Genomic DNA, 14,965 nt, shown 5'->3' on the forward strand with positions numbered 1-14,965 from the left:
AAATACCAATCAAATCACTTTAAAATGATTTTGAGCTATTCGTCTGTTTCTTTGTAGACGCCATCCTTCAAAATCGTCCTGTTAAAGCTCAAACTGCTTTTTTATTTTTGTGTAGCTCAAAGAGTAGTAGATAAAATATATATATAGCACCATGAGAGGGTTGATTTAAGATTGAATTAGGGACAGAGCAGCTAAGTGCAGACAGAAGGTCTTTCACTGCTAAATATTAGAAACTGCTTTAGGGTAGCACAGATCAAAACCTTGATGGAGAAATATAATCCAGGCCGCAGAGCAAGGTGGAAGGAAGACTCGTATCGAATATCAAGTCATCCTCTATTACAGTCTGTAATGCATGACAGAACCTTTTCCTCAGACCTTAATGGATATAAACTTTTCTGCAGACTCAGCCTGAAATGTTGTTTATGCTCTTTTTCTTACGCAATGTACTATATTATTCTTTATGTCCCTGAAATGCACAAAAACTAAGTTATTTTCTTTGTTTTGCTGCATTCAGGTGTTTCTAAATGGGGTGGTTTTCTGCAGCCACTGTCAGCTTCAGGACACGGCAAAGATCAGCCGCAGCCTGAGCCCACAGAAGCAGCAGCAACTTTTCGAGCCCCGCTGCCTTCCTCTTCCTCTGCTTCGCCTCCTGACCACAGACAGGCAGAGGGAGTGGTGGGACGCCATCTACAGCCTCATTCACAAACGAGCCGCGTGAGTATCAGAAGAAAATACAGCAGATGTGGCACCAAAGACTTAAAGATCAGGTTTATATTATCAAACCAGTGGATGGAGAAACTCAGCAGTGTTTGACCCATTTCCTGTTTTAATCCTTATTTTTTTATCATTATTTATAGTCTAAAGTTGATTTATCTTACTGACTAATTGAAAAGAAGCAATTTTCTTAAAAACTGTAATTTTCATCATATGAAAGGCTAAAGTTTTTACTTGTCCCAGCTGTATCAAATAGTGATGAAACAAAAATGTGTGGTTTAATTGCAGTCCTGGTACATCAGCCAAGCTGCGAATGGTTATTCAACATGGACTGAACACTCTGAGAGCTGGAGAGAAACACGGGCTTCAACCGGCGCTGGTGATCCACTGGGCGCAGAGGCTCAGCCAGACGGTACGTCAAACACTCGCATTAATAGAAAGGTACCTCCACTGAATCTCAAATCACCGGGGGAACGCATTAGTCTCCACTTTTATAAATTGAGATGCAAAAGTATTTTGACATCTTTATCTTTGATGTATTAGCTTTGATGTATTTAAAACTTGTTTAATGCTGATTCTAAATTTTTAAGACAACAAAGTAGAAAGAAAATGATGCATGGTTAAACTGTGAGGAGTTGTGGAGCCACCACTTTTACTCTGGTTCTCCTAAATCAAATTTGGTGTCTTTAATTAAAAAGGCAGGTAAGAAGTTAAAGGTGCCGTATAAGATCTTGGAAAAATAGTATGTGTCAGGGTACGCACACAGGGGGAGAGAGAAACGGACGACCCTGATGGACGTGTCAGGAACCAATATTGGCCCAAGGACCCTGTTTTGATTGCTGGGCATTACTTATTAATTTCTCACTGTAGCAGGGACTTTTTTTTCTTCTTTGTTTCACTTCAAGACCTTCTATTTCACTGCTTGCTATGCGGCTGTGGGTAGATCTACAAGCCAAATAGTAAAAAATGCGTCACAAAAGATCTCCTACTGCACCTTTGATAAGAAGGGCTCGAGTAACTGAAAAAGTTGTAGCAACCCCCTGCTACACAAAGTACCACTGGGTACTCCTTAAAACTGCCTATAAGATGACAATCTTTGACAGAATAAACAAAGGTTTTGAACACCACAGCCGCCAATGTGGTGGCAGCATGATGCTGTGGGATTCTTTTTTTAATGGTACAAGAATGCTGTTGGAGTTAATGAAGCCTCTTTCCCAATGAAACTAGTGGGTTAAAGTTGGTTTTTCAAACACGGGTTAACCTGTAAATTTTTCAAATGACTCGCCAGCAATCTGCATGGCCTCCTTCGTCCCACTGCTGCTTCTCTGATGAAGCCGTCATGCTGGGTTAGCATTGATCATCTCAACAGTGCAACAGAAATCGGGAAACTATGCGGAGCAACATGGCAGGAAGCCAGGGCGTGGTCAGCAGCCTTTACTGTTTTGCTCTTTTGTCCGTCCAAAGCTGCTTCATGTTCATTGAATGTAAGCAGAGTTGTTTTGGCTCGTTAGGACAGAAGCGACTGGCGGAGCGTGTTGACGTCCGTACCTTGTCCTCAATGGTATTATGTAAATTTTTGGATCGACTCAGGTCAGGATTCGACCTGAATACCAATCGGAGCCGAGCCGTTTGAAGTAGATTTTAATCTGCATCTCTTGCCGAGTTGTTTGACACGGTCAACGTGGGTCAGTGAGCTGTTCCCACTGCCACTTAAAGCTGAATATTCCCGGGTTAAACCGGTTTTTCAGCCAGTGGGAAAGGGGTAATAGAAGTTCAGTGGATGATATTTAAAGTGGCCTGTTGGAAGCAGCAACAGACTTTAGACCCAGGCAGAAGTTTAAGAACCTTAACAATTAAACCAGAGCTGCATGGAATTAAAATTTTTAGAGTGGCCCATTCAAGGTACTAACAAAAATTCAATCTGTTTCAGGTTTTTGTGTGTTTAAAAACTGGGAAAATTGATTTTCCTTCAGTTTTGTGCAACTTTGTCTTTAATGACATCCTACTGAGAAATATTAAAGTTTAGTTTTAAGCTAACAAAGTCTTAAAATGTTCATGTGTTGAAAGACCAGGATCTGTAATCCTAACCAACTTAAATCTCTTCATATTGAATCTAGTTAAACTCAAACCTGCTGAAAAACATTTTTAGTGTCTGTAGATGCTCACATCATCACACCTGCTCCTTTCCCTTCCTTTTCTCCTCACCTGCTCAGCAGGATTAACTCGACTCAAACAGCCTCATATGTTTTTTTTTTTTCTTTTCCACTACTCATCTCCTGATCTTCATTCTTGTAATGTGAATGTTTATGCTTTGCTACACAGGGTGATGGAATAAACTCATATTACGACCAGAAGGAGTACGTTGGCCGCAGCGTCCACTACTGGCGAGTCGTTATGCCTCTGTTGGAGAAAATAAAAAACAGACGGAGTATACCAGAACCCCTGGACCCTCTCTTTATACACTTTACTTCTAAGGATATTCAGGTAACTATTAAACTGTGAAAACAAGAAGTGACGCTTCATTTCCTAACTCGGAGTCGCACCTTATTGTTTTACTGACGTCTGTTCGCTTTATGTTCACAGATTTCTTCTGTGAAAGCTTATGAAGAAGAAGCCGAAATAGCTTATGCTGTTCTTCTGGACATTGAAGGCAGAACAGAGGAGGCTATTGCGACTTTGGAAAGCATCAATAACATGTCATCCATCTGGCACTTAGCACAGGTAAAGGACCTACTGTTCTGCAGGCACAGGATGCGACAAGATTCTTACTGTGTGAGAAGTAAAAATAACAGTCGCTCTTTTTTTGGTTGTTACCAAACATGCTTGCTAGCCTACAGTCAGCTGCTAAACAGACATGAGTTCATGAGTTAAACTGAGTTTAAGTGATCAGATGGATTAGGAAAAGCACCAGTTAGACCTTTTGTTGCTTCTGACATTTCTTTTTACGTCTGATCCACATACTGACTAGTAATTTGTTCACATTTTCATATTTTGAGGTCTATAACTCATTTTATTTTTGTATTTGTCAATATTGGAAAACTGTGATTAATACATGCATCCATCTTTAATGATGGATTAGCTCTAATTCTCTCCTTCAAACAGGGATAGAGACAAAAAGTAAATTTAAGTACTTCAAATTGTAGACATTTTTTATAACCAAATCTTTAATTCATTTTGGTTGTTAATCAAGAAATATTGATTATATTTGACAATACTTGAAATTTGACAATAAGCCCTTTGTCATGGGGTATCTGCTTTTATCAAAGGTTAATTGAATCTCTTCCTTTATGGTTTGATTCTACAACTTTTGGGCAAAATTGTACCTATAGTTAAAAGTAAATGGTAATTCTGATTATTTTCCAATTTTTAACAAATCACTTTTTTGTCTTAATATTGGGTTTCACACCCATTGAGTTTGTTGTCTTAGAGCCGAGGCACAAACTAATAATCTGCAGTTGTCCATTGAGATCTTTTTGAATAATTTTGTATTTCCTTACCTCTTTAAACAGCTTATAATTGTATGTATTCTTTAGCTGAACATGTTGAAACTGTTGTTAAGGAATAGGTCTATTATTTACTCTTCGGGGAGAAGAAACAGCACTTCCTGTTACTGTAACACCAGTACTATTTTTGGATCAGGAATGGTGAAGCAGAGCCAATTCAGGAGATGAGAAAATTTTTTAACTTACTTATGTTTCTTTTTATTAGGGTCGTAATGAGAACTGGCCAAATTTCTTTACCAAAAGAGACCGAACCCTGAGGTTTATCTGTTATGTCAGCAGGGATTAGTCATTTAGCATTTTCTGCTCTTCATTGTAGGCTTGCTTTAAAAAGCTTGTGCAGTGCTCACCAAAAAGTTGGCTTATGGTTTTGTAATTTATTTGGCAGATATATCAGCGGCTTGCAGAGGAGGCCAGCAATGGTTTGGAGGAGACCCAAGACAGGTGTATCACTTTTCTAAGGAAGTTCAGGAACTATCTGTCTAAGATCTACAATGCCAATGCAGAGGACATTGAAAAGGTGTGTGGCAAGTTTAAAGCATGAAAATAGCAATAGTTTCATACTTGGGTGTTGATAATATGTTAACACCTGAAACCAGGACTTGACATTTTAACCTTTGAATCTGGTCGTCTTTGCTAACATGGTGCAGCTGCCGGTGTCCATGGAGGAAGTGTTGGACCTCCTGAACGACGTCAATCAGCAGCTTGGGGAAACTGGGGAGGTCATGGAAGAGGAGGAACAGCAGGAGCTGGAGCTTCGGCGAGGACCACTTCACTCTAGCCCTGCTCGCCTCACAGACACCAGTGCAGGCATATCGCATGTTAAGTTTGCTTCTCCCTCTCCAAGCAAAAGCATTGTTTCTCCCTCCAAACGACTGGTTAGTCCATACCTCCAGTTTAAGTATTTGTCAATCATTTCCATTGAATGATTATTGATAGAAACTTATTTTTCTCTTATTATGTGCCCTTTTTTCATTCAGATTTCACCAAAGACGCCACCTCACTGGGTTGAAGACCAGAAAAGTCTCCTTCAGATGTTATGTCAGCAGGTGGAAGCCCTCAAGGTCAGAACTAAAGATGTAGAACATTGTTTAGCCACAAGCACACAAAAGCAATAGTATTTACATAAGGATTGTTTTAACAACAAATCCTTTTAAACATTTTTATAAATGTCACTACAGTTTATATTTAATTGCTCTGAAATTAATTTGTTTACTGACTTTACCTTTTTCCCTCCAGAATGAAGTCCATGATCTAAAACACAATGCATCAGTAAACTCTGGTTCTCCGCACCATAAACTGTATGGTGAGAACTACAGGGCTGACAGCTTACAGGAGCCATTTACCCCAGTCCAGTCCTACCATGGAGCCCCTCTAACTGGTCTGTATTCTACATAGATTTACAACATTTTTAAAAGGTTTTCAAACTCCTGGAATGTTTCAGATTTTGTCAATAACGCCACAAAATTAATTGGTTTTATTAAAGTTATAATCAAGACCCACACCAAGAATTGCTTTTGTTTTTTTTTCTTTACTGCGACACCTCTAACACAATCTAGTCACTCAAATTGTGTTTAGAAACCAAATAATTAGTAAATGGGGGTAACATGTGTGAACAAGATGTGAAGATGATGGAACATATCTGATTGAAGGTCCTACGGTTTTCAAAGTTTACTATATATGTGATGAAATATTGCCTTTGGAACTAAATGGTAAATTACATTTTCAAGTTGGAGGCTCCAAAGCGCATTATTACATTCAGTCATTCTCACATTTGTAAACTGATGGTGTGGAGCTAAAACATAGCCACAGCTTCCCTGGGGCTCATTGATAAAAACCAGGCCCTCTGACCACCAGAGGTAGGCAACAGAGGTGTTAACTGAGAGCAACTGGCAACCCTTCTGTTAGAACATTTTCTGTTGTGCATCACATGATCATATATGGTGGATTTTGTGGTTTTGTTTTGTTTTTTATGTAACTAATTAAATCTAAATAATATTGTTTAAGGAAGTTCAGATCCTACTGAAATAATTTTCATTCTATCAATATTATTGCAGGTACATCATTACAGAAAGAAGTTTGTTTCCTTCAGTTTTTTAACTTTTTTCTCTCTTTCAAGTTGCTACCACAGGCCCTCCTGTTTATTACAACCAGTCCCCTCAGTATCTACTGCGGACAGCTGCGAATGTAACTCCCACCAAGGTGATTGTTGTGTAACACATTATTTATTGAAGTACACTTTCGCAGACTGTTAAGTATTTATCTATTTTCTGGGTTGTCTTTACACAGGGTCCAATGTATGGTGTGAACCGTATGCCACCCCAGCAGCATATGTATGCCTACCAGCCGCCCACTCACACACCCCCACTGCAGACAGCCCCGCCCTGCATCTACCCTCCCCAAGAACAAGTTTTTAGTTCCCCTCTTCGGTTTGAGTCTCAGGCCACAGGTCTTCTTTCTCCATATAGTGAAGAATATTATGGGCAGAATGTCCCTCAGCAGACCACCAACCCAACTCTGCCTGAACCTGGCTACTTCACCAAACCGTCTGTACCCCCTGTTCAACCACCAAAGAATATGGAAGGGAAGCCCATGGACTTTGGGAAGCTTTCCTTCAGCCAGCAGGCTTCAGATGATGTCCACAGAGTACCCAGTTTCGGAGCAGGGGCAGCAGCTCAGTCTACACCCCAACCTCCCTTCAGTTTCAACTCCTACCTGAAATCCAATGAAAGAGATTTAAGTTTATCTACATCCCAAACCAAACAAAGCGAGAGTTTGCTCGGCCTCCTCACGTCAGACCTCCCAGCAAAAACTGACACAGTTCCAGAGAAGCCCTCCACGCAGCAGCAGCCCCCTAGCAACCAGGGCATCTTTACGTTTGGAAATAAAAACATAAGCAGCTTCTCTTTTGCAGATTCCACTTCCAAAACAGCGGCTGGAGGCGTCTTTGGGAAGGTGGAACAGCCGTTTAAGTTTGGTGAAGTCACCCTCCCAGCGTTTGGCATTGGCAAGACATCAGAGCCGGAGAAGTTGGCAGAGAGTGACAATGAGAGCACCCATGCTGAGGAGGATGAGGACGGTCCTCACTTTGAACCCATTGTCCCCCTTCCTGATAAGGTGGATGTGAAAACGGGTGAGGAAGAAGAGGAGGAGATGTTTTGCAACAGGGCGAAGCTCTACCGATTTGACACGGAGACAAAAGAATGGAAAGAAAGAGGAATCGGCAATGTTAAAATCCTCAGACACAACACTAAAGGGAAGGTGCGCCTCTTGATGAGAAGAGAGCAGGTCCTTAAGATTTGTGCAAATCACTACATTACTCCAGACATGCTACTGAAACCAAATGCTGGCTCAGACAAATCATGGGTGTGGAACGCCATCGACTATGCAGATGAAGAGCCTAAACCGGAGCAGCTGGCCATTCGCTTCAAAACTGTAGATGAGGCGGCTCTATTCAAAGCCAAGTTTGAGGAAGCCCAGAAAGTGGTGCCGGAATCTCCAGAAAAGCAGAAGCAAGAGAAAAAAGAGGAAACCTCCAAGGAGTTTGACTCTCTAGCAGCTCGATTTGCCCCTAAAGAGGGCGAGTGGGAGTGCGGTGTGTGCTGTGTCAGAAATACAGCAATGGCTACGCAATGTGCCGCATGCAACACTGCCAATCCACAGTCCTCATCAAAACAAGAACTTCAGGTTACAGGTGAACCCAAATCCAGTCCGTTCACCTTTAAATTTGGTACAGATTCATCAAAGCCAACCGGTTCAAGCTCCACGTTTGCTGGATTTGGTGCTTCATCAAAGCAAACCGGCTCAAGCTCCATGTTTGCTGGATTCGGTGCTTCATCAAAGCCAACCGGTTCAAGCTCCACGTTTGCTGGATTCGGTGCTTTTGGAACTTCAGTGCCCTCCTCCTTTACATTTGGGGGCAGCGCTACCAAGTCTGCTGACCAAACGGATAGTCCGTTTGGTTTTAGCCTTAATTCACCATTTGCCACAAAGCCAGAGCAGTGGGACTGTGCCAAGTGTTCTGCAAAGAACGAGGCCTCAACAAACAGTTGTGTCTTTTGTAAAGCTCCTAAAACTACAGTTAAAACATCCTCAGTGGCACAAATAGCTCCAGCAACAGAACCTCTTCCTGCAGAGGCCCCCATATCGGCACCTGACGCTGGATTTGCTGTACGCTTCAGCAAGAAGCCTGGACAGTGGGATTGTAATGTTTGCGAAGTAAGAAATGAAGCATCTGCTGATAAATGCGTTGCCTGCCAAAGTCCAAACGCAGCCTCCAAATTATCCAGTGGAGCTCCAGCTGCATCAAATGCTCAAGGAGTGTCAGGATTTCGGGCTGAATCTGCCAATAAATTTGGTACAGATAAATCAAAGCCACCCAGTTCAAGCTCCACGTTTGCTGGATTCGGCGCTTTTGGAACTTCAGTGCCCCCCTCCTTTACATTTGGGGGCAGCGCTACAAAGTCTGCTGACCAAACGGGTAGTCAGGTTGGTTTTAGCTTTAATTCACCATTTGCCACAAAGCCAGAGCAGTGGGACTGTGCCAAGTGTTCTGCAAAGAACGAGGCCTCGACAAATAGTTGTGTCTCTTGTAAAGCTCCTAAAACTACAGTGAAAACACCTGCAGTGGCACAAATGACTCCAGAAACAGAACCTCTTCCTGCAGACGCCCCCATATCGGCACCTGACGCTGGATTTGCCATACGCTTCAGCAAGAAGCCTGGACAGTGGGATTGTAATGTTTGCGAAGTAAGAAATGAAGCATCTGCCGATAAATGTGTTGCTTGCCAAAGTCCAAACACAGCCTCTAAATTATCCAGTGGAGCTCCAGCTGCATCAAATGCTCAAGGAGTGTCAGGATTTCGGGCTGAGTCTGCCAAGAAGGACGGAATGTGGGACTGCAACTCCTGTTTGGTCAGAAATGAAGCCTCAGCAGCTCAGTGTGCCTCCTGCAAATCTCCAAATCCAAACCCTTCTTTAGAGACCATGTTTGGCAAGAAAGAAGGAGAGTGGGACTGCGATGTCTGCCTCGTGAGAAATAAGGCCTCTTCTAATGAATGTGCGGCCTGTAAAACCCCAAACCCAAATGCGAAAAGCTCAGTTACAGCAGCCCCCTCTGCCTCTTCTTTCAGTTTTAACTTTGCAAACAAGAGCTCATCAAGCCAGCCCGCTGGAGGCGCATTTACTTTTGGGAGCGGTGGGACTTTTCAGTTTGGACAAAGTAAAGAAAAGAAATCATCTGCTGCAATAGAGTTTGAAGCTCCTCAGGCTGTTCCAACCACCACAAGCTCCTCTGGCTTTTCCTTTACAATGCCCATCCCAGCTGGTGGCTTCAAGTTTGGAGTTCAGGACTCTGTGGCAGATTCTTCCTCATCTGATAAAGCACCTCCACCCGGGTCAGCCTCGACTGTCCTGAAAAACATGGCTGACAAACACAAACAGAATGAAACTGTGTCCACGCCTTCAGTGGACCAAAAGGAAAAGGATCTCAATCCATTAATAGCTGGAAACACAGATGCCTTCAGTTTTGCAGACTTGGCCCAGTCCTCAGATGGAACCTTCCAGTTTGGCCAGAAAGATCCAAATTTCAAAGGTTTCTCTAGGGCAGGGGAGCAGGTATTCTCATTCTCACAGACGACCCCCACGAAGGCAGACACCTCAAATGACCTGGAAGACGAAGGCATGTATAAAACGGAAGAGCATGACGACATCCAGTTTGAACCAGTGATCCAGATGCCTGAGAAGGTGGACCTGGTGACGGGTGAGGAAGACGAACAGGTCCTCTACTCCCAACGAGTCAAACTGTTTCGATTCGACACCGCCACCAGTCAGTGGAAAGAACGTGGCGTTGGGGTCCTCAAGTTCCTGAAGAACAACACAAACGGCCGACTGAGGGTGCTCATGAGAAGGGAACAAGTGCTGAAGGTTTGCGCCAACCACTGGATCACCACCACTACTAACCTGAAGCCCCTGGCTGGCTCAGACAAGGCCTGGATGTGGCTGGCCAATGACTTCTCAGATGGAGACGCTAAACTGGAACAGTTGGCTGCCAAATTTAAAACCACGGAGATGGCAAAGGAGTTCAAAGAGAAGTTTGATGAGTGTCAGCGACTTCTTTTGGATATACCCCTGCAGACTCCCCATAAGCTTGTGGACACTGGCCGAACAGCTCACCTCATCAAGAAAGCTGAAGAGATGAAGTCAGGTTTGAAAGACTTGAAGTCCTTTTTGACCGACGAGAAGACGAAGATCCAAGATGACGATACGCAGAGGGACGTCTCTGCCACAGGCGAAATGTCCGGTCTGGGGATAAGAACTCACGGGGAAACCACAGGCCCTACATTGGAGTGGGATAATTATGACCTACGAGAGGAAGCTTTGGATGATACTGCTGACTCCTCCATCTACACCACCCCTGTAGCCAGCAGCCCCCTGAGAAAGAACCTCTTCCGCTTTGGAGAATCCACAGGTGGGTTCAGCTTCAGTTTCCAACCTGGAATCAGCCCTTCCAAGTCTCCTGCAAAGCTCAACCTGAGCAGAGCCTCAGTGGGTACCGATGAGGAGCAGGACACGACTCAGGACGAGGAGCGAGACGGACAGTACTTTGAACCAGTGGTGCCTTTGCCTGACTTGGTGGAGATTTCTACGGGGGAGGAAAATGAGCAGGTGGTCTTTAGCCATAGAGCCAAACTGTATCGCTATGACAAAGAGATTAAGCAGTGGAAGGAGAGGGGCATTGGAGACCTCAAGATTCTGCAGAATTATGACACCAAACGAGTCAGGTTGATAATGAGGAGAGATCAGGTACTGAAGCTCTGTGCCAACCACTGGATCTCTGCCGCCATGAAGCTGGAGCCCATGAAGGGAGCAGAGAAGGCCTGGGTCTGGAGTGCCTTGGACTTTGCTGAAGAAGGGGACGGTAAAGTTGAGCAGCTGGCTGTAAGGTTTAAGACACAAGAGTCAGCGAGCACATTCAAACAGGTCTTTGAAGAGGCCAAGGTGTCTCATGAAAAAGCAGAACTAATGACTCCTGTGACGGCAAGAGTCCCTACAACACCAGAAAGCGGTCCGGCAGCACCATCTGAATGCACTACTGCGTCTCTCTGTGGGCCTGCAGCAATTGCTGTTCTGGAGGAGACGACGCGGGAGCGAACAGCAACTCCCCCTGTTACCAAGCCAACTGCAGCCGGATCCACAAGTCCAATCAATCCCACGAAGACCGTGGTGTCCCCACCAAAGTTTGTCTTCGGCACTGATTCTGTTCAGAAGATCTTTGGTTCTCCTAAATCAGAGTCCCAAGCATCTGCATCTGTGACGAGTTTGACGGCCAAAGAAGGTGGAAGCTCCTCCAAGCCTGTTACTGCTCCAGCATTCAAAATGCACACAGGTCAGAAGAAGTTATTGCACATTTTAATTTTGGTTGATGGTGAAAGCTAGCTTTTTATTCCCTTTGTTTAGTCATCAAAGCTGACATTTGACCCATCACTAGAAATATTCTTTATAAAACCTTTTTTTTTTGTGCTCGATGTTACTATTATTTTTAAAGTGTCATATTTTGTTAGATTAATCTGTGCAAACAGAACCACTGCTGTCTGAAGATGCCCTCCTGTGTAGAAGCTAACATTCACTCAGCTTTGGCATGAAAGCCATATTAACTTTGGTCAGTTTCAGGGTGGATTTTTAAAATGTATTTTTTGTAAGTTGCAGCTTTTGGTTCTTGTTTTTGAACAGTACACACTTAAACTTGTCCACCTCAAACGCTTCAAAAAGCACTAAACAATAAGAAGTTTTACATGCTAAAGATGAACCTCTACCCAGAGCTGTTAGGGAAATATTTAAGACCAGGTTGTTGCACTGTTAGGCTTTCGCGCATATGAAAAATCTAGGCTTTTTTTCTGATCATACCAGCCTTGTAATTGGTGTTTCTTCACCAACAACAACCCATCATCCTTTAGGGCTGGATTTTAGGCTTTTCAAAGATAACCCAATGGCCTTTTGGACCAGCACAGCCACCATCCAATTTGAAACCCCAGGTACTCTAAACATTGCAGTGTGTGTTAGAACCTCTCAGCTGTCACCCAGCTGACCCCGACTAGAACAAACAATAACCTGTTTGCACGGAGTGGACAAAGAAACCAAACTGAAGCTAACATGCTGCATGTTGAGTGTGTTTTAGTTCAGTCCTTCATATCTAATTTCGTAATCACATTACAAGATGTAAGCATCTTGTGTGCAAGCAAGCTTTAAAACTAATGTCTGTGTCACGGGGAGCGTATGCTTTCATGGCCAAAAGCGTTTGTACCGCTAGGGTTATTTTCCCCAGAAAATAAAGCATTCCATACAAAAATCTATTGTAGCGTTATTGTGTGTTGGAACATCAGAAAGCCAAATTTAACTTCGTCTTTTGCAAAACTCTAAAATCTGGGTTCGGAGTTTTGCTGATGAGTCTTCCAACAGGACGAGGACCCCAACTAATCTCAGAAAGAGGTGGAAAACAGCACTTGACAGTTTTGAAGTCGCCAGCTGGACATACAGAACTGAATCCCCTTTAACACCTGTGCAGAGATCTCAAAACTGCTGCTGGGAGAGGACACCCTTTAAATATCAAATAGCTGGAGCAAAAGAAGTGGTCCAAGACAGTGTTTGTTTTCCAGAGGTGCAATGACCTTTTAAGTAGTTTGTTTGGCCCGTTATTATAGTTTTGCAAGAAATAGTATAAAATTAGCTTCTTCTTTTCATGCTTTTCTGGTGTTCCAATACAAAATAAATACATTTTTTTAAAGGAAACTCTTTGCTTTCTGTGAGGGGAAAAAAAATAGAGGTGCCATCACTTTTAGCCATGACTGTATATATATGAACAGTTGGACGATTTTTTGTTATTGATTTACTTTAAACCCAAATAATTTAGGCTGCTCATATATCCTATGCATGCAATCTTCCTCAAACGAGCCAAGTTTAAGCTAAATATCCCTTTACTGTTATGTTTTATAAATATTACTGTTATTTGGCATGACTCAAAGTAGAAATTTGAACCGCAGCAGGAGGCACATCAGTAAAACTGAAATGTTTCCTGAAAGGTGATCTGAGAGCAGAGGATGTTCCCTGAGAGAGACATGCGCTGTGCCAGCGTCACAGCGCCATTTTTAGTGCTGGATGTATAGCAACAGCATGAAATGTAATTTGCTGCCTGGTGAGACATTTGCAGATGTTGTGTACCTCAGCAGAGGCTAATTAGGGAGACGGCTTTGAATGGTTTAATGTAGTTCTACCATATGTCCAGTTTAAAGTGGTAGACTTCAACACGGCATTAGAACTGTCGTTTCTCACCACAGTAAATCACATGCATGCTTTTCATTGTTGTGCATGTACTTTTATGTTACTGTGTGGATGTATCTAACCCTGGCACTTAAAACGGCGATAAATATGTTTGTTTTGTCATTGTCAAAGCTGTTTTCTTAATGTCTACCTATCTGGTATGTGCATAACAGGCTCTCCTCAGGCTGCAGCTTCCAGCTCAGGGTCCGGTGACGACTCTGATGTGGAGATCGTGTTTGTCAGAGAGCCCACTGCTGAACAGGCCGCCTTAGCCAGGAAACTCATGCTGCCTCTCACCTTCTTCTGCTACAAGAATGAGCCAGGCTACACCAGTGACGATGAACCTGATGGTGAGGCAGAGTTGACTTACTAGAAAGTAATAAAGAATGCTGGGTAAAATGCATCAAAAATGCTCCAAGTATGCGATCAAACATAATTTCTGTATTAGTGCGGTTACTTCTAATATTCAAACTATTATCAGTTAGAAGAAGCAAACAGTGAATCTGTATTAGTTAGAAACACAAATACTGAGTAAGATTTTATTCACTAAAATAATTAAACATAGTTGGGTTTTACTAAATTTATTTTTTGTTTTTAGACGAGGATTTCGAGTCGGCTGTTAGAGCCCTGAATGGAAAGCTTTACCCCGACCCTCCTGAAGCTGCAGCAGCGGCTTGTTCTGAGGGTAAATCTCCAACATCATCACATTAATTAAAGTAGTTTTTTTTTCAGTACAGCTGTGGTTTAAACCTCTGTGTGCTGCTTTCAGAGTCAGACTGTCAGTTTGTTTGGGAAAAGAAACCAACCCCAGAGGAAGAGGTGAAGGCAAAGAGCCTCCAGCTTCCACCCACCTTCTTCTGTGGCCTGAGCACCACGGACAGCGACCCAGACGCCGATGAGCCTGAAGACTTCGAGACGGAAGTTCGTAAAGCCCACCGAGACCTGGTAATGACCCACAAGGCTCAGAATCTGTTCCAGAGTTCACAGCAGATTCTGCATTGATATTTATTTCATTACACGTCCATATCATCCATGTCTGCATCAGGTCAACCTGATCCAACTGCTGCTAAAATTGAAGTAAATGTATTTTAGATTATTAAAGGCATGGAAGCTCTGTCAGTTTCCTGGCCTCTGGATGATTTGTGCTCAAAGATACAGATGGTTTATATGTAGATTTCACTAAATGGTGAGAAAGTTTTTTAGGTTTAAAACATTCACAACATTTTCTAGTTTTGTTTGGCAACTAAATCTGATGTAATGATTTACATGAAGATTGTCAATTTTTACATTATTTACATTCACAGACTTCCCTTGATTTCCTTTGGAATCTACATGGTAGAGTGCTACAAAATGGTGCATAATTTTGATCTGAAAAGGTGTTGAATGCATTTCAAATGCTTTTGTGATCCAAAGAAGAATTTGCATTAGTATATAAA

General features: G+C 42.8%; 1 protein-coding gene across 4 annotated transcripts in view; it reads left to right on the top strand.

Annotated features, from left to right (window-relative positions):
- Positions 1-14,965, top strand: part of ranbp2 (RAN binding protein 2) — a 27,169-nt gene that overhangs the window by 7,880 nt on the left and 4,324 nt on the right. Inside the window, exons 11-24 of one of the 4 annotated variants that reach the window (XM_015372889.1) lie at positions 515-714; positions 1,003-1,126; positions 3,037-3,198; positions 3,298-3,435; positions 4,603-4,734; positions 4,865-5,092; positions 5,195-5,278; positions 5,454-5,595; positions 6,334-6,416; positions 6,504-8,544; positions 9,076-11,601; positions 13,703-13,879; positions 14,128-14,214; positions 14,299-14,474. In XM_015372889.1, the coding sequence (XP_015228375.1) occupies positions 515-714; positions 1,003-1,126; positions 3,037-3,198; positions 3,298-3,435; positions 4,603-4,734; positions 4,865-5,092; positions 5,195-5,278; positions 5,454-5,595; positions 6,334-6,416; positions 6,504-8,544; positions 9,076-11,601; positions 13,703-13,879; positions 14,128-14,214; positions 14,299-14,474 (6,300 nt within the window). Of the gene's footprint in view, positions 1-514; positions 715-1,002; positions 1,127-3,036; positions 3,199-3,297; positions 3,436-4,602; positions 4,735-4,864; positions 5,093-5,194; positions 5,279-5,453; positions 5,596-6,333; positions 6,417-6,503; positions 11,602-13,702; positions 13,880-14,127; positions 14,215-14,298; positions 14,475-14,965 lie in introns of all 4 variants that reach the window. The other 3 variants (XM_015372887.1, XM_015372888.1, XM_015372886.1) reach the window with 3 other exon arrangements.

Source organism: Cyprinodon variegatus, unplaced genomic scaffold (assembly GCF_000732505.1).
Source record: "Cyprinodon variegatus isolate N-32 unplaced genomic scaffold, C_variegatus-1.0 Scaffold77, whole genome shotgun sequence".
NCBI lineage: Eukaryota > Metazoa > Chordata > Actinopteri > Cyprinodontiformes > Cyprinodontidae > Cyprinodon > Cyprinodon variegatus.